We start from the raw sequence: 24,125 nt of genomic DNA, 5'->3' as shown, positions 1-24,125 counted from the left end.
ACAGCATATTTCCACTTTATAATTAAAACTAGTTAATTGCTGTTGCTTAATTTGGTAATCAGAATATCTACTGTCTGACCCAACCATATACCTTTTGTTTTTTTAATCCTCTCCCAAGGATATGTTTATTGATTTGAAAGGGGGGCAGGGGGGAGGAGGGAGGGGGAGAGAGAGAGAGAGAGAGAGAGAGAGAGAGAGAGAGAGAGAGAGAGAGAGAGAGAAATGTTAGAGCGAAACATTGATCAGTTGCTTTCTGTACCAATCTGACCCAGGATCGGACCCGCTACCTAGGTATGTGCCCTGACTGGGAATCAAACCTCAACTTTTTGGTGTATGGGATGATGCTCCAACCAACTGAGCCAACTGCCAGGGCCCAAACACATACTTTTGAAATAGGAAGAAAAGGCCCTGTGATATTTTTATATGGATGGCCAAGATAGACAGCACTTTTAAAAATTACCATATGAATGTTTTGACTTTCTCACTTAAGACAGCCTGTCAGTTTGGCAGCTCTGAGCCCGTTATTTCTGTGCCTTCTCTTTCTTCATTTTCATGTTTTGACAAATAAGATTGTACTTTTGACAAGTGATTTGTATTTCATCTAAAGATTTCAAAGCGTTTTTAATTTATTTATTAAACTATCTGAAGATCATTTTATCCACCCATTTTTGGGTACTGTAAGGTTCTTCCTAATACAAATGAAAATAGAATGTGATAGTACTAGAGTTCTTGCAATAAAAACATATTATTGCTGAAGTAATTATTGCTCAATTTTTTCAGAAGCTTTTATTTCTTTCATTTGAACATCTGTGGAATTAGGCCTGAGCATAGTACTGATTTAAGGGGAAAGGTTCTTTTTTCTGTCACTTGAGAGAGTGTATCTTTCAGAAGTGAATGTATTTATAATTATCCCTTGATAGATGAATAAATACCATGCTGAAAATTTTACTGCAGCAGGAAATATGTATTTAATCTTATCATATAGCTGACATTAAATTTGCTCATTCATTTAATGAATATTTAATAAGAATCTAATATGTGTTGGGAACTGTTCTAAGCACTGGATTTACAGTGGTGAACAATACATACCAATCCGTAGACCTTACAATCTGCTTGGATGACATGGGGATCAAATGAGTAAATAATGCAATTTCAAATTGTAAAATGTGGTATAAAGAAAACAAAATAAAGTAATTGACTATATAGTGAATATAGGGAAAGGAATTAATTTGGGTAAGGAGGCCTCCCTGACAACTTGCTATTTGAAAAGAAACTTGAATATTGAGAAGGAAATACCTATTCTGGAGAGAGAATTCCAGGCAGACATAACTGCAGCCACCAAGATCATTAAGAGAAGCGTAAGAAGGCAAGTCTGGCCACAGCACAGTTAAAAGAAAGTATGGTAAAAGATGAGGGAGAAAGGTAGAGGATAGATCATGTAGCGGCCTGTAGGTCATAGTTAAAAGGCTTTCCTTTTATTCTTTTTGCAAAGGAAAGCCTTATGTGGATTTTAAATATGGGAAATGCATGATCTGATTGACATTATAGAAAGATCATTCTGGCTACATGGAGAGACTGAATTACAGGAGGCAAAGTGGGACCTATTGTAGTAGTCCCGTGGATATTAATGATGCCTGTAATGAAGAAGGGGTCTTGCAGCCCTAGTGAGCTCTGGCAGTTGTTCTGCTTACAGCTCCCCTTTGCCTGGCCTTGTGGACTTTCGCCCTACATCGGGCAACTTTGTATGCAGCTAAACTCAAGGAGATCCCTGTGTTGATTTTGGGAGTATCTTATCTGTGTAGCCCCTTTAAAGTTCATCTCCATTTTTTATTCTGAATGTGCCAGCTACTTTGTCTTCCAAACTTTGATCTCTGTCTCCTCAACTCAGCAAGATCATTGTTCTCTGTTTGGGATCCCCTTCCTGCTCTGTGGTCCAGAAAGTGTTTCCAGGCAGAAAGCCAGGATGGTCATGCAGCTCACCTCATTTGTGTTGTTTCCCTCAAAGTTCATATAGCCTGTTCTGTTCTTTCTATCTTTCACAATACTTCCAGAGTTAGCATAAAACAAATAGATTTGCCGATATCTTGCTTAAAATCATTAAAATCCTGTGCTTGCTCATCATTTATTCTAAGTCAAGAATTAAGAACAAGGCTTTCTAGTCCAACTGACTTGAATTTTCTTTCTATTACTTTCTAGCCATGATACTTTGGAAATTTTCTTAACCCTTTAGTCTTAATTTCTTCTTCTGTAAAATGGGCATAATAATAGTTCCTTCTCATAAAGGTATTAGGAAGAATCAACACAACAACAACAAAAATATATAATACTTTAATGCCTGGCACATAATAAATGATAGTTATTATTAATATTGTTAAGATAATAGCATTCACAGCCTTCTAACCATAACTTCCACTCCATATTGCCTTGCATTATAGATTTCAGATTTATTAGATGACTTGGTAATGTAGCCTACATTTTCATACCTCCCTGTTTGGCTCTGTTCCTTTAATCTAGAACAGTCCTCCACAAACCCTTTCTTTGCTTTTTGAAAGGATACCTTACCACCTTTCCTATAAAACCGTTTTTAAAGCAAAAAAATTTTTTTTTATTGATTTCAGAGAGAGAGAGAGAGAGAGAGAGAGAGAGAGAGAGAGAGAGAGATAGACACATCAATGATAAGAGAGAATCATGGATCAGCTGCCTCCTGCACATCCCCACACTGGGGGTCAAGCCCAAAACCTGGGCATGTGCCCTGACCGGGATGAACCGCAACCTCCTGGTTCATAGGTCAATGCTCAACCGCTTAGCCATGCTGGCCAGCTGTAAAACCTCTTCTAGTTACTACAGTCAGAATTAATTACTCTTTAGGGCTTCCATAGTCTTTTGTTTTTTTTTAATCCTACCTGAGGGTATTTGTTCATTGATGTTCAGAGAGAGTGAAAGGGAGAGAGGAGGAAGAAAGAGAAAGAGAGAAAGAAACATCAGTGTGAGAGAGAGAGGGATCAAACCCTCAATCGAGGTATGTGCCCTTGATAGGTAATCAAACCTGCCTTCCTTCGGTCGGAGGGCTGACACTCTAACCACTAAGCAACCCGGCAGAGCAGGGCTTCCATAGTCTTAAAGAGAGAACACATGATTACTTACTCTATTCTTCTAGCACTTAGCTTGCACTAAGAGTTTGGGCTCTTAAAGAGTCAAAGGGCCCTAGCTGGGTTGGCTCAGTGTATAGAGCATCGGCCTGCGGACTTAAGGGTTCCAGGTTCTCTTCCAGTCAAGGGCACATGCCCTGGTTGCAGGAGACAGCTGATCAGTGATTCTCTCTCATTATGGATGTTTCTATCTCTCCCTTTCCCTTCCTTTCTGAAATCAATAGAAATATATTTTTAAAAAAGAGTCAAAGGAATAGCAGGACCAGGAAATGTTAGGAGTGGTTGTTATTTTTATTAGTTGCATATCTGTTTTCTCCTTTGACCTTCACCATACTGCTATCTCCTCCGGTGCAAAAATCATCTGATTTGTTTTTGTCTCCTCTCACAGTGCCTAGTCTAGTCCCTTGTATAGAATGAGTACTCAGTCAGCGTGTGTTGACTGTAAAGCACTGGGCTTCAGCCTCTCTGGCACTACCCGATAGTGAGGGAAGTGAGGTGGGTAAGGACTTACTGTCACAGGTTCCTTTGGTTTTCTGGCTTTAGCAAAGCAAGTCCTCTCTAGACTTTGAAAGCACTCAAGTGTGTGAAATATCACTAATGAAGCAAACTTTTTTGGTCTCAAATCTGTTTCTAGCTTTATCCCTTTACTTTTCTAACACCTCTTTAGATAATTGAAAATAATTTAGACGTCTTTAGGAATATTAATAGATTTTTTCAAATACTGTTTCACATGTAATTTAATATCCTGCTTCTAAAAACAATAAATCTAAATAAGTATGAGGCTAGCCTTTTCAGGTATTTACCTTCTGATCAGTGTCAGACATATAACTTCCTAGGAAATATTGAAGAAATTCAGAGCAATGAAAACTGTTTTCTTCATTTCCTCTCTTTTACTTTTTGTTCAAATTTGAATTGTCAAGTAGTTAATGAGGAAATACTATTTTATTTTATTTTTTAAATATATTTTATTGATTTTTTTACAGAGAGGAAGGGAGAGAGATAGAAACATTGATGAGAGAGAAACATCGATTAGCTGCCTCCTGCACACCTCCTAACGGGGATGTGCCCGCAACCAAGGTACATGCCCTTGACCAGAATTGAACCTGGGACCTTCCAGTCCACAGGCCGATGATCTATCCACTGAGCCAAACAGGTCAGGGCTGAGGAAATACTATTTTAATAGACTTTTACAATATATCTTTTAGGGAAGTGATTTGAGAAGTGCTACATTAAGAAATGAAGGAGTTGTAAAAATGTCTTCTGGTAGCTGCAGATCTGAGAAAAAGTGTTCTTACTGTTTGATATCAGATCTTTGAAACAAAACGCTAAATGACACCATTTTGAACTGTTAGCTTGGTAGCACTATATTAATAATCCTAATGGAGAATATATATTGCAATAATAGTAATTCCTTAAATATTTCAGGTATAATTACTGATTCAACTTGGAGTAAACAAAATAAATAAAGACACAAAGGAAAAACAATAAGGTAATTTAAAATAGTATTGGTATTTAAAGGCTTCTAGCTAATGGTCTTCTGTTGAGTGGTACCTATTAAATGAAAGCTGAAACACTTACCAGACAGCAGAGGAAGAAATGTCATACAAATAAGTGACCCAAAGGAACTACACCTAAAAAATTGAAAACCAATTTAAAGGCTTGTATTACTTTGAAGTTTTAGATTGGTTCTGTCTTTCTATGGAAACCTAAATATATTTTCTGTCTCCTTTCCTGAGACAGCCACTGTTCTCAGACCTCTTTCCCCCCAATTTAAATAACTTTGTCTTTTATTAAGTCCAATAACATCTGAGCATGGGAGATTGCTCTTTAGTCCACACACCTTGTGTGATATGCATGAGGATTCACAAATGCCTTCAGAAAACCACCCCACAGATTAGGAACCATGTAGGTCCCTTAATTTACATATGGGAAAGTGAAGCCTTGAGTGGTTTAAACCAGCAGTCACAAATTAGGGCTTGCAGATGGAATTCAGACCTACAGGCATGTTTTGTTTGGCCTGTTAAGATGCTTTAAAATTTTTGAGCAAATGGTTAAAAATCAGGAAATTTTTAGCCTCTTGTGAAAATTAGGGGATTGGAGTGATATTCCTGCAGGACATTAATTGGCTAGAGTTACTTAGCTACCTTTTTTACAGGATTTATATATCTCCAGGTTAGCAGTCCTTACAATTTCCTTTTGTCTTATACCCGATTCTGCTTCACTTATTCATTCACCTGCCTTGCCATTCTGTTATATAGCAAGTCAGAAACGGAGTGGAAAATAGAACCTTTTCTCCTGACCCCTAAGCAATTGTAGGTCCCTGCTGTAATTGCTTAGGCATTGGTTTATAAACTCTGGGTTCTTGCCCTCCTGTTGCCATTAACTCTCAGTGTGACATTCAGAGGTCATTTAACCCCTCTGAATTCCAGTTTTGATATCTGTCAAATGGTCATAATAAACATTTAATCATGTAAATAATTTAAACAAACCTAAAGGCTTATATTAAAACAACCTTATAATGTCATAGTTAATATTTTGTTATATGTTAGATTGCTTTAAAATGCTGCTTTCACTATGTCCTTTGCCTACTGTTAACCTTCAGTGCTCTGCATTCTACAGGATAAAGTCCAAATTTCTTTGCCTTACAATGTTCCCTACAATTTGGTTCTAACACACCTTGCCAAAATATGGAATGGAATGTCACTCATTTACTGTTCATTCTCCACCCTCCTACCCCCATCCCTTACTCCCTATTCTTTTATCCCCTAAATATTGAGCACCTCTGCTGTACCAGACACTGTTTTGAGCCATGGGGATTATAAAGCTGAACAAAACAAAGTCACTACCTCTGACATTCTTATACTTAAGCCTTATATTTTAGGCAGGTCAATATTTTGTATCTTGAACACATATCTTACATGTATGCTTGCCTCCCTTGCCCACATTATTCTTTTTCTCTTTTTTTTCTTGTTGTTTTATTCATCAAATATTTATTGATTGCTTATTGTGACAGGCACGATTTACTGGATGTTGGTATTATAACAAAGTCCCTGCTTCCTTGGAATTTATGTTTTTGTGGGATGCATAAGACAAATAAACAAAATATCTTCTATAATAATAAAAGCATAATATGCTAATTAGACCAGATATCCTTCTGGATGACCTTCTGGACAAAGCCAGGGCTGTAAGGGAAGACTGGGTCCCAGGTGCCAGAGGGAAGCTGGTGCTGGCAGCCTGGGGAAGGAAGGCCTGCCCATGTACGAATTTTGTACATCGTGTCTCTAGTATATCATAAGGGCTTTGAAGTAAAATGTACCAGGGCAAGGAAGATAGAAAGTACTTGTGTGTGAATCATGGTGTTATTATTTTAGAAGAAGTGAGGAAAGGCAGCCTTTCTTATATTTGAACAGAGTCTTGTAGGAACCTACAGAACCAAGAGGGTATCTAGAGGAAGAGTGATTCAGGCAGAGGGCGCAACAAGTATATGCTTGACATATTCAAGGGACATGAGACGGCTAGTATGGTAAGGGCCGAGAGAGAAGTAAGAGATGAGTTCTGAAAGGTTGAGGGGTCCAGATCCTGAAGTTGGCATTACTGGCCATGGTACCTTGGCCTTATGCTCTAGAATGAGTTGTATCATCTCTGAATTTTTAATTCAGATTCCTTTGTAAAACTTTCTTTAACCATCTCTGTTCACAGTAATTTCTCATTCTAACTCCTGGAACACTTATTTAATACATAACTCATGTGTTGCTTAACTGATAAGGCAATGCTTGGTTGTCTTCCTATAGGTTTTCTGTTCTGTCCTAACTTTTTTGTAACTTCTTTCAGCATAGACATAGCCTTCACCTACATGATGCTTTCCTCCTCATTGGTACTTAATATATGTTTGTTTTATGAGGCTCTGGCCTCAGATGTCAGCGATAGGAATTTGAAAGCAATGTCTAAGAAAGAAGTGAAAGCACTTGGTGATAGATTAGATGTAAGGAATGATGTTAAGGTTTCAGTTTGTGATCCTGGAAGAGTAACAATGCTATGGAGAGATAAAGGAAAGTTGGCAAAATAAGCCAATTTTGCGATAGATTGGTGAATTTGGTTTGGAATTTATTGAACTTCCCATGCGAGTAGGATATTCAAATTAAGCTGTGCAGAATGACTTGAATGTCAGAACATATGCAGAGTATTGATATTATTTGTGACTGCTGCCAGCAGTACGTAATTACAAGAGCATGGACAGCCTGTTACTCATTTCTAGTGCCTGGAACAGGGGTTGGCAAATAATAGGTGCTTAAGTCATAGGTGTTACCTGTGACTTAATTTGGTTAATGTGTTACCAAGATGAGAGGTAAGGTCGGTGTATAGCTCTAATGTACATCGTGGAAAGGGCTTAGGCTCTGGAATCAGTTCATTGTGGGTCTGAATTCCAGTCTTATCACCTTCTGTGTGCTGTTGTCTTGGTTGAACAAGTGACCTCTCTGAATGTGTGTCCTCATCTGGAAAATGAGGACCTTCCTTGCTGGGCTGTGAGATAATAATTGCAGGAATAGATGCTGGCATAGAGTAGTGACTTAAGAAATAGTACCTATTCATTCAGCTATAATTCATATTATTACAAAGATAATGTTTTCACTTAAATTTCAGGCTCTTAGGCTTAGAAAAGATCTCAAAAGTAATCTGTTTCAGTTAACTGTTTTGACTATTTTATTTTACTTGTTTTTAATCCTCACCTGAGGATACCCCTTCCATTGCTTTTCAGAGAGAGAGTGGAAGAGAGCGGGGAGGGGAGAGTAAAAGAGAGAAACATTGATGTGAGAGAGACACATCTATTGGTTGCCTTCCGCATGCATCCTGACCAGGGGTGTGGAGTGAATCCGCAGCCCAGGTACATGCTCTTGACCAGGAATCAGACCTGAGACCCTAAAGTCCATAGGTCAACGCTCTAACCACTGAACAAAAGCGGCCAGGGCTGCTTTGACTATTTTAATGACATTTATAATATAGCTAACATCCAATCTGCATATAATCACCCATGTCAGCCAATCCTGCCAATGCATATAGAGCTCTAAGAATAATGAGTGAAACATTGTTAGAACATTGGACTCATAATACACCAGTTACTATCATTATATACACCAGTTAGTATTTTAGTAGCTTATTACTTTTTATAATCCTAGCTATCAAAATAACCTCATGATGGGATAGGAGTTGATAGACATGTTGGACATCAAATAATAAAATTACATAGTATTTTGTATTTAGAGATGTATCTCCTTAAATAGGATGGAATCATTTTACAGAAGATAAATGAAACTCAATCTCTATAGAAGTATTTTTTTATAGTAAGAAATAATGCTAAATTTAGAGAAGCAGAGTCTTTTTTTTTTACATAAAGTGATTTTATTTATACAGAGATCAAAAATGAAAACTAAGCAATGCATTGCTTAGGGACAGATACATATATGGATAACAGAAAGAAAAGCAAGAGAATAATCACCACAAAATTTGGGCTGGTGGTCACCGTTAGGGATTAGGAGATAGGGCCTGGAAGGGCCACAGAGATGTCGGAGGAGCTGGTAATATTCTACTGAAGTTTGAGGGCAGGTAAATGGGTGTTTGTGGTATTGTTTTAGCAGTACATATTGTCCCTTAAAGTAAGCTTCAACTCCTTATCTATCTACCTACCTACCTATCTCAAGTTTATCTATGTGTCATCTATCTATGGAGACATATATATATATACTCATCTATAGGTATATTTCCTAAAAATTAAACTTCTTTTTCCTATCCTTACATTTAGTGTTTAGTTTGTGGCCTGTTTTTATTTTATTATATACAGAGTCTATTCTTGATTAATTTTTTTATCTTGTCAGATACTCAAATCCTTTTGCTTCAAATCACACATTCAGATTTTGTAGCCTTTTGATCTAGAGTCCTTTCCTGTTCCTTTTGTCTCTCAACATCACTCACAAATCTAAGTGCATCTTTTGAAATGATTTCCTGATTTTGTCGGTCTCTTCTGGCTTCGATTCCTTAGGAGCTGTTGGGTACCTCCGAAATGCTTGTTTTACTTTTTGCTTTGGAGCAGATGTCGTGGCACTAAGACCCAGAAGCCGTTTGCGCCGTGTGGCTGGAGCTGGGCTGGCTGTTCGCTCGCGCTGAAGGGAAGGAAGTCATTAGTGCAGACTGAGCTGTGGAGTTGGGTTCTTGCAGGATTTCCTTCCAGCCTTTCCCCACTAAGGTTCTTGGGAATTAAAAAAAAAATCTAAACACACAAACCAAGTTTTCCTATTTACAGTGTTTAGGGAAGGTAGGCATTTGGGGAAAGGCAGATCCTTTCCCCAAGTTATCCAAGAAGGAAGAGAAAACAGCGTAAAGAAGCTCTGATACAGATCTTTGGAATTTTCTTTGCTAAATTTTACAAACGAGAAATACACCCAGAATTTTGGGAATTGCTCCAGGCTGCGCGTGAGGGTTTGATTGCTTGTCTAATCTTTTTTTCTTTTTTTTTTTTCTTTCTTTCTTTCTCTTTTTTTTTTTTTGAGAAGAGGAGAATTCGCCAAAAGGGGTTTGGATGGCAGAAGCCCGGCTGGGTTTCTGTAGCAGCTCGTGTTTTCCAGCTCTTCTCTGAGGGAGGGTCTCCGCAGCGGCTGGGAGACCCCTTGCCACAGGCTCCCTTTGCAGGCGCTGGCCGGCGGAAAATGCCCCGCTTTGGCAGGAGGAGTACGCTGGCTGCTGGGACTTCCTAGCCCAGTGGGAAGTGTGTTCGTGGTTTGGGGATACTTTTCATTGAACTGAAAGCGAAAAGGCTGGACTCTCCTGGGCTTTTTCCCTTCGCAGTGAACATGGGAAAGAATTAGTGGGTGGGAGGGAGGCAGCATGACTTGCAGTCGCTGCTGCCCTGCGTCTGCCCCCAGCCCCCAGCCAGCATCTTGATGTTCCACGTATCGGCTGTACAAATATGATGAAATGGCAGCCCCGGAAGAAGGTAAGTGTCCTGGAGTGGGGACGGGGCCCGGATGCCCTCCGCAGGGAAGGGTGACAGGGAGCGGTGGCCCTTGGCTCCCTCCACTGCCTCCGTAGTTTGCTGGGCTGGCCGGTTCCAGCAGCTCTGTCCCCTCAGGGACTTGTGCCACTCCCTTAGGGACGAGTTACCAAGTCTGGTCGGCGTCCACTGCCCGCTGAAGTTTTTCCTTCTTGGTTTGTCTGGACTGAGCCTCCGGGGTGACAGCTCGGAAACACCCGTGGCTTTAGAAGCCCTGAGGAGTCAGGGACACGATTAGCTTTGCAGGAGCCAGCCAAGAGCTGCCAAGGACTAGGGAACGCCCCATTCACTGGGAGCCATTTGGGGCTGTACCCCGACACATTGCAGTGTCCCCGCAGGTGGGTGTTGTAGCACCTACTTCCCCAAGGGGTTAATAGGCTCCAAGCTGCTGGCAGCCGCTTCCCCAGGGCCCCGCTGGGGGGCGAGCATCCCCAGCACAAACCGCCCAGCAGCTGGTTCCTGTGCAGCCAGAGGCTGCGGGGCCTCCTGACCGAATGCCTGGGGCCCTGCCCAGGAGGGCCTTCTGCCTGCGGGGTTCCTGGGCAGTCGTGTGGGCCCGCGTGAGTGAGAGCGCCGGCCATTGTGCACTGGTGTGTGTCTTGTGCGTGTCAGTGTGCACGGGCGTGTGTACATCGATTGTGGGGAAGAGGGGGAGGGGGCACTTGCTTTTTGCAAGATTATTTCCTAATATGGCTCCTTTGTTGAGAACTCAAGAAAAAAAATTCCAGTGGTTCTATCAAAATAAATTGCTATTGGTCCCAGAAATAACGTTTCTAAATGTGGGACTGGTCCCTACCCCAGGACGGTCAGGGAGAAAGACAGCTTTCTTCAAGTTGCTGGCATCTGTAGGTTTGGCTAGGGCTCCCTTTTGCTAACTTGTCTGACTGGCGCTGTTAGATGAACCCAGTGGTTCACTGCACAGCACGACACCACCCCCCACCTCCCTCCTCAGTTGGCCACGGTTTTTATTGACATTCTTCTGAGGGAAAACATAGGAACTGAATGTGCTGTGCCCTTCCCCAGCCATGACCTGTCTCTGGTAGCAGCTGCCTGGTGTTTTACTTGAACTAGCTAAACTGACTCTTTCTTTGTGGCATGATGTGTGATACCATGTTTTACATCAGAGCTGAAATAGAAATCGTGTGAAATGCATGAGAAGATATCGTGCATTTGTTTTATTGCTAGAGATTCTAACAAACCCTGATTCAGTATAGCCTGGTGAATGGAAAGGTTTTCCTTGCTATCTAATTGATTCAATTTTGATCTCTGACACTAAGTCATTTCTCCCTCATTCTGAAGTCAGAATCTTTCATATATTCGTTCTCATCATAGAGCTTCTTTCAGTGAGATTGGTTTATTTTAGTTAAGAGATCCATGTATCTTCCACCCAGATCCTCATAAAAATCAGAGTTAGAATGAGGAAAACCCATAGAAGAAACCATATAGTTAAGTAAGCAGTTTAAACAGATGCTGTATATTCCTGAAGCCTTCCCCCTCAATTTCTTCTATATTTGTAAATTGCATATTTATGAGTACTTTTAAGATGTCTGCAAACTATACATTCATAAATGTCTGTTTTTTCTATTTTACCCAATATGCAGTAACTCATGTGGTTATGTCTGTGAAAACCCCTCTGGGTACTGGTATTGCTTGAACCACGGAAGTATTATTCTTGGCAGTCAGGTGGATTTCTGGACTCTGGAAGATTCTGTTTCAAGTGTTAGGATTCACTCCGCAGTATTTATTCACTCTGATGCTTAAATTGCTATACCAGAAGGTTGTGTTTATTCACTGTATTCATAATCCCAAATCATGTTCTAAGGATCCAGATATAATTCTGAAGAGGTCATAGGAGATTAAAAAATAAGCTGAGCCATCAAATATTGTATGATTATTTGGTGGTAGCTTGAGAACAATTCTTGCTTCTACATTGGAAATAGAAGGTTCCTTGGAAGAGACTCAATATTAAACTCTGGTAGGGCACCAGTAAGTCTTTACAAAGATTAGGTTTATTTTCTTACTCCTGCAAGAATATTCACATGATCAGATCACTGCCATGGTTTCTGGCTGAGTCTGTTAACACATTTGTAGTGGTACAGTCACATGCCATGTGTTTTGCCAAACTGTTTCACAAAAACCATTTACACTACAGATGAAAAGTGAGACTGCATTGATGTGATTTTAACAAAGCTAGGGATATCATCCACAGACGGCAGCTACAAGTACCATTTGTCTCTAGCTGGCCACCATGACTAGGATTGTTGGTAAGTTGCTATCATAGTGCCCAGTCAGCCTCTACCAGTGCTGGCTTCTGTTCATGCTGGTCTCACTATGAGAGAAAGACCCTAGGTTCTAGGTTTCTTTGTTTCTAGCTGAGCATGCAGCTGGGGTACAAGATTGAAGGGGAGCTCTTCACTCTGCTTTTCTTTGCTTATTTGCTGGGTTAAACTAAATACTAAAATTCAGAATGTGGGCTCTGGAGGATTTAAGTAGGATCTGCTACTTTTTCACAAAGAAACCACCAGAACATGATTAATTGTGTTCCACCTTCAGGACTAGTGAGGAGCTTAGGGCCCAGTCTTCCAGAGTACAGTGTGCCTCCCACCAAGGGCCCTGTAATTCCCCTAATAGCAAGATTCTGTGCAGTTGTGATGGCATTATGGTAAGGATGGAATTTAATATCACACAAATAGCAGGTGCCATTTTTTATGTACCTGCTCTATGCTAGGCGTCTCTGCTTGCTCTCTAGCTATCTAATGAAGTGATAGGTGTTATATTTTGCATTTTGCAGATAAGGAAATAGATTTGGAGTGAAATGACTTAATCAGAGTCACACAGCATGGCAGCATCAGAGCTGAGGTTAGACCAGGCGTTATTTACTTCAAGACATGTGTTCTTCGCGTGTGTACTTGGGGATTTTGATGACCAGGGCTCTTTATACCAGAAAGATAAAGCCTGAGAGCTGAAATGATCCCAGTATATGAAGGTTAGCCATAGCTTTGCTTCCTCTTTCTAGATATCAGCACCAAGACGCACTTCTTGCCTCCCCTTCTTCTTGAAGAAACACAGTGATTTTATCTACCTCAAAATTCTTGGAGCATTTAGAATCTACGTCCTTTTAGGCTGATGGCTTTTTTTTTTATTGATAGTAACCTTTATATCTCTTTTATGTATATCTTTATCTTTTTATGTATATATCCTGCCTCTCTATACTTCAAGCTCCTTGAGTATAAGAACCATATCTCACAACTCTTTTAAAAAGAGTTTATATATTTTTATTGATTTCAGAGAAGAAGGGAGAGGGAGAGATAGAAATATCAATGATGAAAGATAATCATTGATCAGCTGCCTCCTGCACGCCCCACACTGGAGATTGAGCCCACAACCTGGATATGTGCCCTGACTGGGAATTTGAACCATGACTTCCTGATTTACAGGTCTACACTGAGCTACTGAGCTACACCTGCTGAGCTCACACCTCTTTTTTGGTGCCAAAGATAATATAGATGCTCAAACAATAGTTATTTGATATAAAGGTAAATAAGAACTATTACTTTATACAACTGGTATTTTTAGACTTTATTCTAAGAGGGGGTATGAACTTTAAATGTAAAAAGGTTTAACATATTTCAGTTGATTCATAGATATTAGACTGGAGTGGATTATTAAAGAAACCAGAATGTTTGGACACTCACTTCTGATATTTTGTAGACAACATCAGGGAGGGAGGGGACAAGTATACTTTCACAAAATCTCCATGGCAGTCATTGTTAAGACACACCACCAGGCTCCAGGGACCAGGCTCTTGATCCATGTGATGATTCTTTTTACTAACATAACCTTATTGCCCTGGCAAAATGTACTTCCCCCTGTTTTTATAGTAATAGGCTATCATGCAGCACATTACTTTTATCTTGTATTTGCAGAAATGATAGTAATTAAAATGCTCATCTCATAGGAACATGCTTGTTTACACTTCTGAAGTGATTGATTTCTGCTCTTTAAAATCCAGGGATTAGTATCAGATAACACTGTGTAAGTAAGACTGCAGTCAGAACCTTCAGGAAGCTGCTGCTGATTGGATTTTTTTATTGCTTATCTAATGTTATTTTACTGTTCACACATAATAAAAGATCATTAATAGGAATGTGTCACATAAGCTACATTAATAATGTCATTTTAGAATCATATGATGTATTTATCTTGTTACACTTGTCACATTAATATAATGTGAATCTGGCTTCTTAAATGACTTCTCTGATGGAGCTTCATTTAAAAAGCTTATTTGGAAGCTCACTTGTAAAGATTTCATCCTGTAAATTTGTCTCTTGGAATAGCTTATTACTTTTACAAAAGAGTGCATTTCAAATCCTTGCATTTTCTCTGTGATAAAGTATTTTCTTTCTGGATTAGGAAGCTTAAGTCTCATATTTTAATGCAGCTGTACTAAATTACTTAGTTACCTTCCTAAATGCTGTGCTAGTTGATATGATTAAATTATTTACTTTGGGCCACAGTTGGTTTGATAGTATAAAATTAGACTTAAAAAGAATTGAGCATTGTGGACAAAAGTAGTTTTAAAGAGAAGGCTTAGAAATTCCACGACAAAGGTCTTTCTGCAAATCCATTCTATCTACCATCCCCAGGTCAGTGCAGCTAGAGACCCAGGTTTTGATTCTGACAGTTCCCATGACTTGTGTTCTTGGGCACATCCGTTAATCTTTCACATCCGATCCCCCACTGTTATAGTTTAGCTCCTCATCATCACTTGCTGGGTCTATTGCAAATGGCATCCTAATGATTTTTCATCCCTGTTCCCCTTTTATTCTCTGGCTTTTCCTTCTTATTCCTTTTAGAGTAATTGTTAAAAACAACACATTATTCACCTTTTTATTCATTAGGCAAAACCACTTATTTATTTAGTATTTATTGAAAGTATTACAGATGTCCTTTTTTTTATTCACCTTCTTGAAGTCCTGCCAAGTCTCTCCATTAGCTAGTAGAGGCCTCCAAACTGGGGTAAGCCCACCTTGTTCTAGCGGGTACGCAAGACAATGACGGGGTTCCAGGGAAAATATGAGAACTTCTGTTTTTATGTATTTTTAAATATAAAAGAACAAGAGATAAATTAAGCTTTACTGATCTTTCAAGATAGTTTGACACTTGTGTCCTCATTTGTTCATAGGCCACAAGGGGTTCTTAGTGGTGCCCACTCATTGTTCCTGTCACCGTCAATGTGCTATGGTACACTGTCATTTCCATCGTGAAAAGGCTTGCCTTAAGTGATTAATTTTATTAAAAGAAGAAAAAAGAATGTAGTGTAGGTTATATAGTGATGAAGAGGATGGGCTCTGAAGCTAGACTGCCTGAGTTTGAATTCCAGCTTAATAGCTGTGTAACCAAGTTATTTAATCTCTCTGTACTTCAGATGTCTTATCTATTTAATGTGACTGGCATCTAGCTTTTAATGTGACTTTGAGGATATAATGTAAGACACATAAATATGTTTACTACGTTTTTCGTGTTAGTACGATTGTACCCTACAATCTAGTTGGATATGGTTCACCAGGATTCTGTTTTGCATGTAAGTCCTTCTTTTGCCTAGAATGCCTTCCCCTCATACTCTAACTTGTCTTCCTTTTGTCCCTGGTTATGCTTTAAGAACTAGCACAACCTTGTCTGTATGAATTCTATAATTGCTGGGCACAGTTGGCCACACCTCCTTGTATGGGCCGCAGTCATAGCCCTGTACTGGAACTGTTAGTATGTCTGTCTGTCTCTACCATTGTAGGGCTTTGAGGGATAGGCACAGAGTAGGAACTCAATGGGTGAATATTTGAAAAAATGTAATGCAGTTATGGGCAATGATCTTCAACCCGTAGGCAAAATTCTCTGACTTGCCAATTATTGGAAATGGCCTAACTCGCAAGTTTATCTCTATCTATTCTCACCCTCTCAGAACCCCATATTGATTATAAGGGAGGGTAATTTATTAAAGGGATAATAACCATGAACCTATTAAAAATAAAGTCACAGTTATAAAAGTGGTGGTTGTACATTTTGGGTATACTAAATGCAACCACATTGCACACTTTAAATGGTTAATTTTACGTTATACAAACTTCACCTCTATTGAAAAAAAATGGAAAAAAATTGTAGTTATAGTTGACGTATCTTACAGCTTATCATAAGACATCAATGCAGCAACGGCATAGTTGTAAAACACTGTTGTGAATCTTTATTTTCTTCAGCCCTAAATATTTTTGATTTTGTAAAATTGGTAGGAAATGGCCATCTATAGAAAACTATTTCCAGGAATCTTTGAGAAGCTGGGGAAGGTTGATGGATAGACTTGATAAGAAGTGAAGGAAGTCAGTGATGAGGAAATTTGATTTGGCACCTTTACTGTTCAGGAGCTAGCCAGTAAGTATTGCCAGTGTGAGAGGCTACAGAGTTTAATTAGCCCAACTTCAAGAGAGGGAGCCAGCAGCCACCTTCACTTTGCTAGTCAGTCAAGGTGATGACATGCTGTGGAAAACACAGCAGAAGCAAGGGAAAACCTGAAATCCCTGGTAGCTTTAGCTTCCACAGTGAATTCATTATATCATTAATAATAACAATGTTATGTCTCAGCTTTAAGACTGCTTTATTGATGTGCTAAAACCATGTAGTTTTATTGAAAGATATAAAAATTATATCATTTAACTGACATTATCAGGTTTATATGAGCTTTTGTACTAAACTTTCTTGTTAGTCCCCTCTTAGTTTTTGTAGCTAAGAGGAGTATTCTCATATATAGTAATTGAGCCCTTTAATTATAAACACTGTTATTTAATCTGTTAGAGTTCTGTCTTTGCTATTTTGAGCATTCCATCCTTTTAGCATATATTTTAAGGAAAGACATAAAATTGTACCCTTTGGCTTATAACTTTTGTATAATAAACAACATTTCTAGAAAGGGTACAGGAAATAAGTTTGATGGCAGTCATCAAAATTGCACATAAGTTTTTGGATGGTCTCAGTTTGGACACTTAAAGGACTGAAATTTCTTTTGCTTATTTCTAGTTATGTAAGTCAATGCCCCTTCATAAATGCACCCATATTTCTAGCATTATTAAAGTTGTGAGATGTAGTATTTCAAATTTACATCATGTTGGGGGGGGGGAGGGTGAGACTTGTAGAAACACAGATATTGAGGCAATTCTGAGTTTGAGAGCAGTTAACCTGTGGAATAGGGTCAAAGTGGAGTTAGGAGCCAGGAGGTCATTGTGGGAACACATTGTGTTTGGCTACATCGTCTCTCAAACATGCAGTATACCTAAACTTGAACCTAGAAATGCAATAGTAGGGAGTATGGAAGGAAGAAACCCACGAGGGAACTTTGTTGCACATCCTGGAATAGCTTTGTTACAGCCAATATTGGCATAACAACACTTATTAGATTAGAAATAGTTTATTTTTAGAATGGATAAATGATTCCTTATTTTGACTTATCCAATGTAGGTATTCCTTGTTTTAAGTAAAATAAAAATACAATATTTTGAATCTGAAAATAGACTGAATGCCACTTGTTTTATATAACTAAAACCTTGAATGTCTATTATATTTATCTGGATCGTTGCTTCATTGCTCTGAAAATTAAGTATGTTGAGCATATTTTATATTTTTAATATTTATAAATGAATATAACAGGAATGTATACACATATTTTCAGGATCATGCTAAATTGTGATATCTGTGAAAAGCTGTATGAGTAAGCACAGACCTATTAGATATTTTTGGAGCAGTGTTTGTGAAGTTGAGATTCTCAGGCATAAATGAGATTTTTTTTTTTGAGGAGTAGAAAGAAAAATGTCATAGTGAGTGGTGGTGGGACCAGGATCATTTTGGTGGACTTTGGGTCTTTATTACTTAATAATTAGTTGTGTGTTTTTTTTCAAACAGAAGGTGATGGACTGGAGAAAGAAAAGATAAAATACAAACTACTTTGTTTTATTGTTAAGAATTTTGGTAAAAACATTAGGTTGAACTATGTGAAATTGCTGATGTATGGCCATCTTTTACATAAAAAATAGAAATATACTATGGTCCAATTAATATTTGGGGGGTTAGGAATGATGGTGATAAATATTAAAATTAAGACTACGGTGTGTCTGAGAGATTAATTATGCATTTTAATATTCCATAGTTACCATGGTTTCCATGGAAAAAATTGCTACTCTAATATTTAATTTATCTGTGGTATTCTTGTGAATTTCCTGTTAACTGAAATTTAATTCAACTGCCAGCCCTTGTTAAATTTCAACCATTTTTTTATGTGAAATTTTCTAAAATACATTACACATTTTCTGCCTTCGTACACAGAAGGTGCTAAGCATGATTTAAAGTTCTCCTGATTACTCAGGATTATTATCACAAGCATGAATTATTCTACTTTGCTATGATATAGCAACATTATAGGAGCTTTTAAGAAATGTGGAATTATTTTTTCCTATTCTGAATGACCTCAGATTGCCCTTTTGGTTCTTTTAAAATACTTTCATGTCTTCTGTGTACAGTTTTTATCTTTCTTTACATGTTGCCCAAAGGAATGCTGCTGTCATGTGCTTACCTCTTGAAATTCTGTTTTATATATGTTTCCTTTCTGTGGTGGGTAAAATATGCCACTAACTGAGCCTTAGCTGTGACTGAGATAAAAGAAAGTAGACACTGAATGAGGGTTTCTCTTAAGAATATATGAACTTTAGAGTGTGAATTGTGGCTTTTCATTTTGACTGCTTAGAGAGTTTTTATTTTTTATTTTTATTTTTATTATTTTTTTTAAAATATATTTTATTGATTTTTTACAGAGAAGAAGGGAGAGGGATAGAAAGTCAGAAACATCGATGAGAGAGATCGATCAGCTGCCTCCTGCACACCCCCCACTGGGGATATGCCCGCAACCAACGTACATGCCCTTGACCGGAATCGAACCCGGGACCCTTGAGTCCGCAGGCCGACGCTCTATCCACTGAGCCAAACCGGTTCGGCTGCTTAGAGAGTTTTTAAAAAATTTACTTTCTGGCTTAAGGCTGGGTTTTAGATAGTTGAGATGGTTAAATAGTAACCTTTTAATAAGTGAGATATTTATTACGCTATTGATTATTGATAGGTAGGTATATTTGAGGATGCATGATCACAGAGACTGAATGATTTGATAAATACCATTGTGGTTTTCTCTTTTCTGACTTAACTTCAGTGTTTCTGGCTTGGCTTCTCCCTCACCCCCCAATAACTTGTTTAAATATATACAAGCAATAAAATACTATGGTGGAAAGAACTAGTATTAGTAGTTTATGTGAAAGGTAGAATTGCCTATCCTAGGGAGTATATGTGATTACTTTTGAGAAGAAACAACCAAGGAGTGTGGGCTTTATTTAAATATTAATTAGTTACATATTAATTAACCAAAACATTATTTTTGTGTGACACAAATACTGTTTATTTTAAACAACTCTTTTTGCTTTAGCCTAGATTTTTGCCAGATAGGATTTATGATACTGAGATTTAAACATTTTAAGAAATGAAAGGAACCTAAAGGACCATTTACTTTACAGATTAAGAAGCAGAGTGCCAGGAGGGTAAAGTGGTTCCTTCAGAAGAAGCATGTAGCTCTTCAGAGGCTGGCCCTAGACCGAGTACTCTAAGGCAGGGTGGGGAACCTTTTTCTGTCAAGGACCATTGGATATTTATAACATCATTTGCAGGCCATACAACATTATCAACTTAAACATTAGCCTGCTGTATTTGGTCAAACATGTAATGAAATCATTGCTAATATCTTGGCAGGGCCAGACCAAGTGATTTCTCCGGCCTTTACTGCCCGTGGCCGGATGTTCCCCACCGCTGTTCTAAGGAGAGGGCCATTTCCACAGGACTGACAGTGCTCCTACCTCTTCTCTAGTTCACAACGTAGGGTTGGGCTTATTTGTAAAAAAATAAAACAAAATCCCAAACCCCCAGTTATATAGATGGTATGTATTGAAAACACAAGAAAACCAATTTGCTTTTAGATACATCTTCTGTGACTTATTTTCCTAAAATCCCTTTGTGCTAATGCTTAAGAAATCCATGGTAAAATGCATATGTATCAGTAGCATTTGTTTTCTGTTTGTTAGCTTTGCTGGTATATCACACAGCAAGACGTTGAAAAATGTCTTAAAACTTTTTGAGGTAGCTGGTAGGGAGGGATTCATGAAACATTGGGATCATAGTCACTGAGAGGCCTGATTTGAGGTGGAAGATGGGGTCACTTTGATAGGGACCCTGAGTAGCCAAGAAGCAGTGTTAAGGGGGGGTCTCTGTTTTGGAGGGACAGGAGAAAGAGATAGCTGACAGTGGAAATAGAGAGATGTTGACAACAAACTTTACATATGTCATAATTTCAAGGGAAGACCAGCTCTAGGTCAGAGTAGATGACACAAAAAGACCAAGAATAGCTTATCTGAAAAGTAAACAACTTATATAGGTTAACACAAACATGAAATAGATCTCATTGATAAGTATATCATCAGGATGTACTTGTCACTGTTCTAATTGCTATCCCATTTATAGTGGTCACAAAACAATTTAGAACTGGGCTATTATGGAACCACTGTTTCCATAAACAATTGTAACTATGGGTAAATGATCAGTGTCAATTTGAACAGGACTCTCTCACTTTATTTTTAAAAGTGGATCCATAATATATCTTTGCATTGCATCATACTGGATTAAGAATGAATGAGAATGTAAAATTCCTAAAGCTAATTTTTAAATTATTATGAATCTACTAGAGGCCTGGTGCACTAATTCGTGCATGGGTGGAGTCCGGCTGGCCCGCCCCGATGGGGGCCCATTGGGCTGGGCTGGCAGGGGGGAGGGGCCACGGGTGATTGGCCAGCTGGCCCGGCCCCCAATTGGGTTGTTGGGGCTGATTGGGGGCCGGGCCGGCCAGGGGGAGGGCGGCGATCAGGGCCTGGATCAGGCTGGTTGGCTGCCGCAGTGTGCGCCATAGCCACCAGTCATTCTGGTCATTCTGGTCGTTCCGCTGTTCGGGTTGCTGGGCTTTTATATATATAGATAGAACATACTGCTGACATTTATAAGTTGATTAAAATAGAATAAAATTATGGAGTAGACTTTTTTATCTTTTTGTTTAAAATTCATATGTAAAATTTTAACTTTAAGAGATACCAGTTAAAGAAAGGATCTTAAATTACATGTTATTGACTATGTGTAATTACATATAAAATATAATTAACATTTATACTGACCAAAGAAACCAGGGAAGATTAATAGGCACAGAGGTTATAATATCTTGCCATGGATGAGTTTTAAACACCAATAGAAAATGTACAAATTTTGGTTAAATAGAACCAGATATGTGTTCAGAGTTTAAAATATACATAATTTCTTAATGGACTCTGTAGTCATTTTAAAGGCTTTTTCAATGATATGCTTCTAAAGGGAATAATATTTAAAATCAAATTTTTAAGAAATGATTAAATGATTAAACATTTACTAAAGTTGTTGGGGATGCAAATATGAATAAAATACATTTCCTCTAGAAGGGAGGATAAGACAAGTTGACAAATACCTGAACTCTGAGGTGGCATATGTTAAGTATCACCAGAGAGAGTGACTAAAAGGAGAGGTCACAGCTGAGTTGGTGGAAGAAGGAGAAGGGTTTGGAGTTTGGGATAAGAATTAGTGGACCAAAAGAGTCTGCATGTGGAATGGCATTTCAACTAGACTTGGTGGGCTCGTTTTTACCAGACGAAGACATGGAGGCCATTCCAGGCAGTGAGGGTAATATAGGGAAAGGCAAGCTCTAAGCATGTTTTTACAACATGGTAAGGAATCCCAATTTGGCTGGAGAATAGACTGCAAATGCCAGCTGAAATCCAGATGGTAATTGGCCCCAAAGATGGTGAAATTAGGGTTTCACATACTTATTCTCCTCCTAATGCTTGGTTAGTAACTGGTTTTCCTCACACTTTCTTATTAAAAGAAAATGAAAAACTGAGTAGGTTGCAAATGGTGGGGTTTTATTTGGCTCTGCAAGGGTTTTTATAAATACTCCAGCAGCTGTTAACATGTTTTTCATGATTGCCCTATGCCTATCAGAATGAATCTCCTCATTGTTTCATTCATAAGTCTACATTGGACTCGTTTATCTTTGAATGTTTGCCATTCTCATTTGTTTGTACTCCTTTGGGTAGAATTACTTACCTGATGATAAGAATATCTTAAATTTGGAATTCTAAGCACTTCTGACTTCAGAATGTTATCTCTTTACTACACATATTATGTAGGACTGTTACACAACCAGTTTGAAGTCTGTAGCACAATTCACAAAGCAACAATCTCTCCTGTATTTCCAAATAAAGTATTTGAAGGGAATGATATTTGCAAAATGTGCTATAGTGGTAAATTTAGAGAGTACAAGATAATTACTTGTAATTATGGCAATTTCTGTAAGGGAAATCATCTTAATTTGTTCCTACTAAGAAACAGAATTGCTCTACTCATAGCATTTGAATCTTTTTAGGAGATTAATGCTGTGTGCCTTCATTACTTTGAATGGACATTACAGCTTTTCACTACATCTGAAATTACCCCTTTAATTCAAGCTTCTGTTTGAATTTCTGTTGAATTCAGTCTTCATTTAAAAAACCCTACGATATTCCAGAGCCTTTGTTGAAGAGAACTTACATGTCCATCCTAAGCAAATTGTAAAAGAATACTACATCTCTACTAGGAGAATAAATTCCCAAAGAAGTCATAGTCTCTAGATGGTGAAAAAAGCCTTTAACTCATACTTGGAGCAGTCTCCTGTCATGCTATTCCCTGAGGATTTACAATTTAGATGGCCTTAAGGCTGATGGGTAATTGCTATGGCTTCAAAGGAATGCTGTGTCTCTGGGCATTTTTATGAAGACAGAATTCTGACTACTTTTTAATTTTTAAGTATTTAATTATACCATTTGGGAAAGGTAACTTGTATGTAGTTAGGACAGAGAGAAAATTGGAAGGGGAAGGATGGGTTTACACCAGAATATCATCAATTGGAAATAATATTGAACAAGAAATGATGGATATATGTCTACATAGGTGACAAAGGTGCTAAGTATGGAAAGTTAACTCATTGTTAGGCTATGATTGTCTACAAAAATAAATGATTTCAGTCTTCAGAGCTGCTGGGGTGACTTAAAAAAATTCCGAGTTTTTCAATTAGCAGGAATTTCTTTTGGTTTCAGGGAGTTGAAGCTGGTGCCTTAGTGCTGAAATTTCTGTCTCCCCTGGTGCCAGGTACAGTACTCAGCAGCAATCATAAGCCGTTCATGAGTAAAGCTGCTTTAGGCAGATCAGATAGAGCGAGTGAGATGTAAAAGCCACAAGTGACTCAAAGGTTCTTTGATTTTGCAGGGTTCTCTCCTTTCTGCTAAGGCCTAAACTTGCAGTCAAACTTGGATTAATTGATTGAATAATTAGTCCAGTATGTATTTATTGAGGGTCTATTATGTGTCAGGTGCTGCCATTTATACCATAATGAGGAGGAAAAATGAGTAATGCTTAATGGTGATTCTATTATTTCAAAACTTGAGCTAGTTCAGTTTATCTTTATGTTTGCTAAGTAAGTTAGTAATTACTGAATTTGGGAGACCCAACTAATTTACTAACTATATGAACTAATAATTTATGAAGTGTTAGACCTTGGGGGTGCAGATTTAGATATAATATGATCCACATTTTCAAGGAGCTTACAGTCTAGACAGGAAGTCAGATGAGAAAATAAAGTTTTGCAATACAATATGATAACAGTAGTACCACATCCAGGGTGCAGTGGGAACATGGAAAAGCAGGAGAAAGGAGGAGCTGAGCATGGAACCATGTGTAGAAGTTGTCTAGGT

General features: G+C 38.4%; 1 protein-coding gene across 4 annotated transcripts in view; it reads left to right on the top strand.

Annotated features, from left to right (window-relative positions):
* Positions 1–24,125, top strand: part of TTC28 (tetratricopeptide repeat domain 28) — a 387,004-nt gene that overhangs the window by 73,144 nt on the left and 289,735 nt on the right. The window contains exon 1 of one of the 4 annotated variants that reach the window (XM_059677129.1): positions 9,304–10,134. The exons of the other annotated variants lie outside the window; for them this stretch is intronic. Within the exon in view, the coding sequence (XP_059533112.1) occupies positions 10,108–10,134 (27 nt within the window). The 5' untranslated portion in view covers positions 9,304–10,107. Of the gene's footprint in view, positions 1–9,303; positions 10,135–24,125 lie in introns of those variants that run through there. 4 annotated transcript variants of the gene reach the window in all.

Source organism: Myotis daubentonii, chromosome 19 (genome assembly GCF_963259705.1).
Source record: "Myotis daubentonii chromosome 19, mMyoDau2.1, whole genome shotgun sequence".
NCBI lineage: Eukaryota > Metazoa > Chordata > Mammalia > Chiroptera > Vespertilionidae > Myotis > Myotis daubentonii.
The sequence above is the reverse complement of the archived record's forward strand: the minus strand, read 5'-3'. Positions and strand labels throughout refer to the sequence as shown.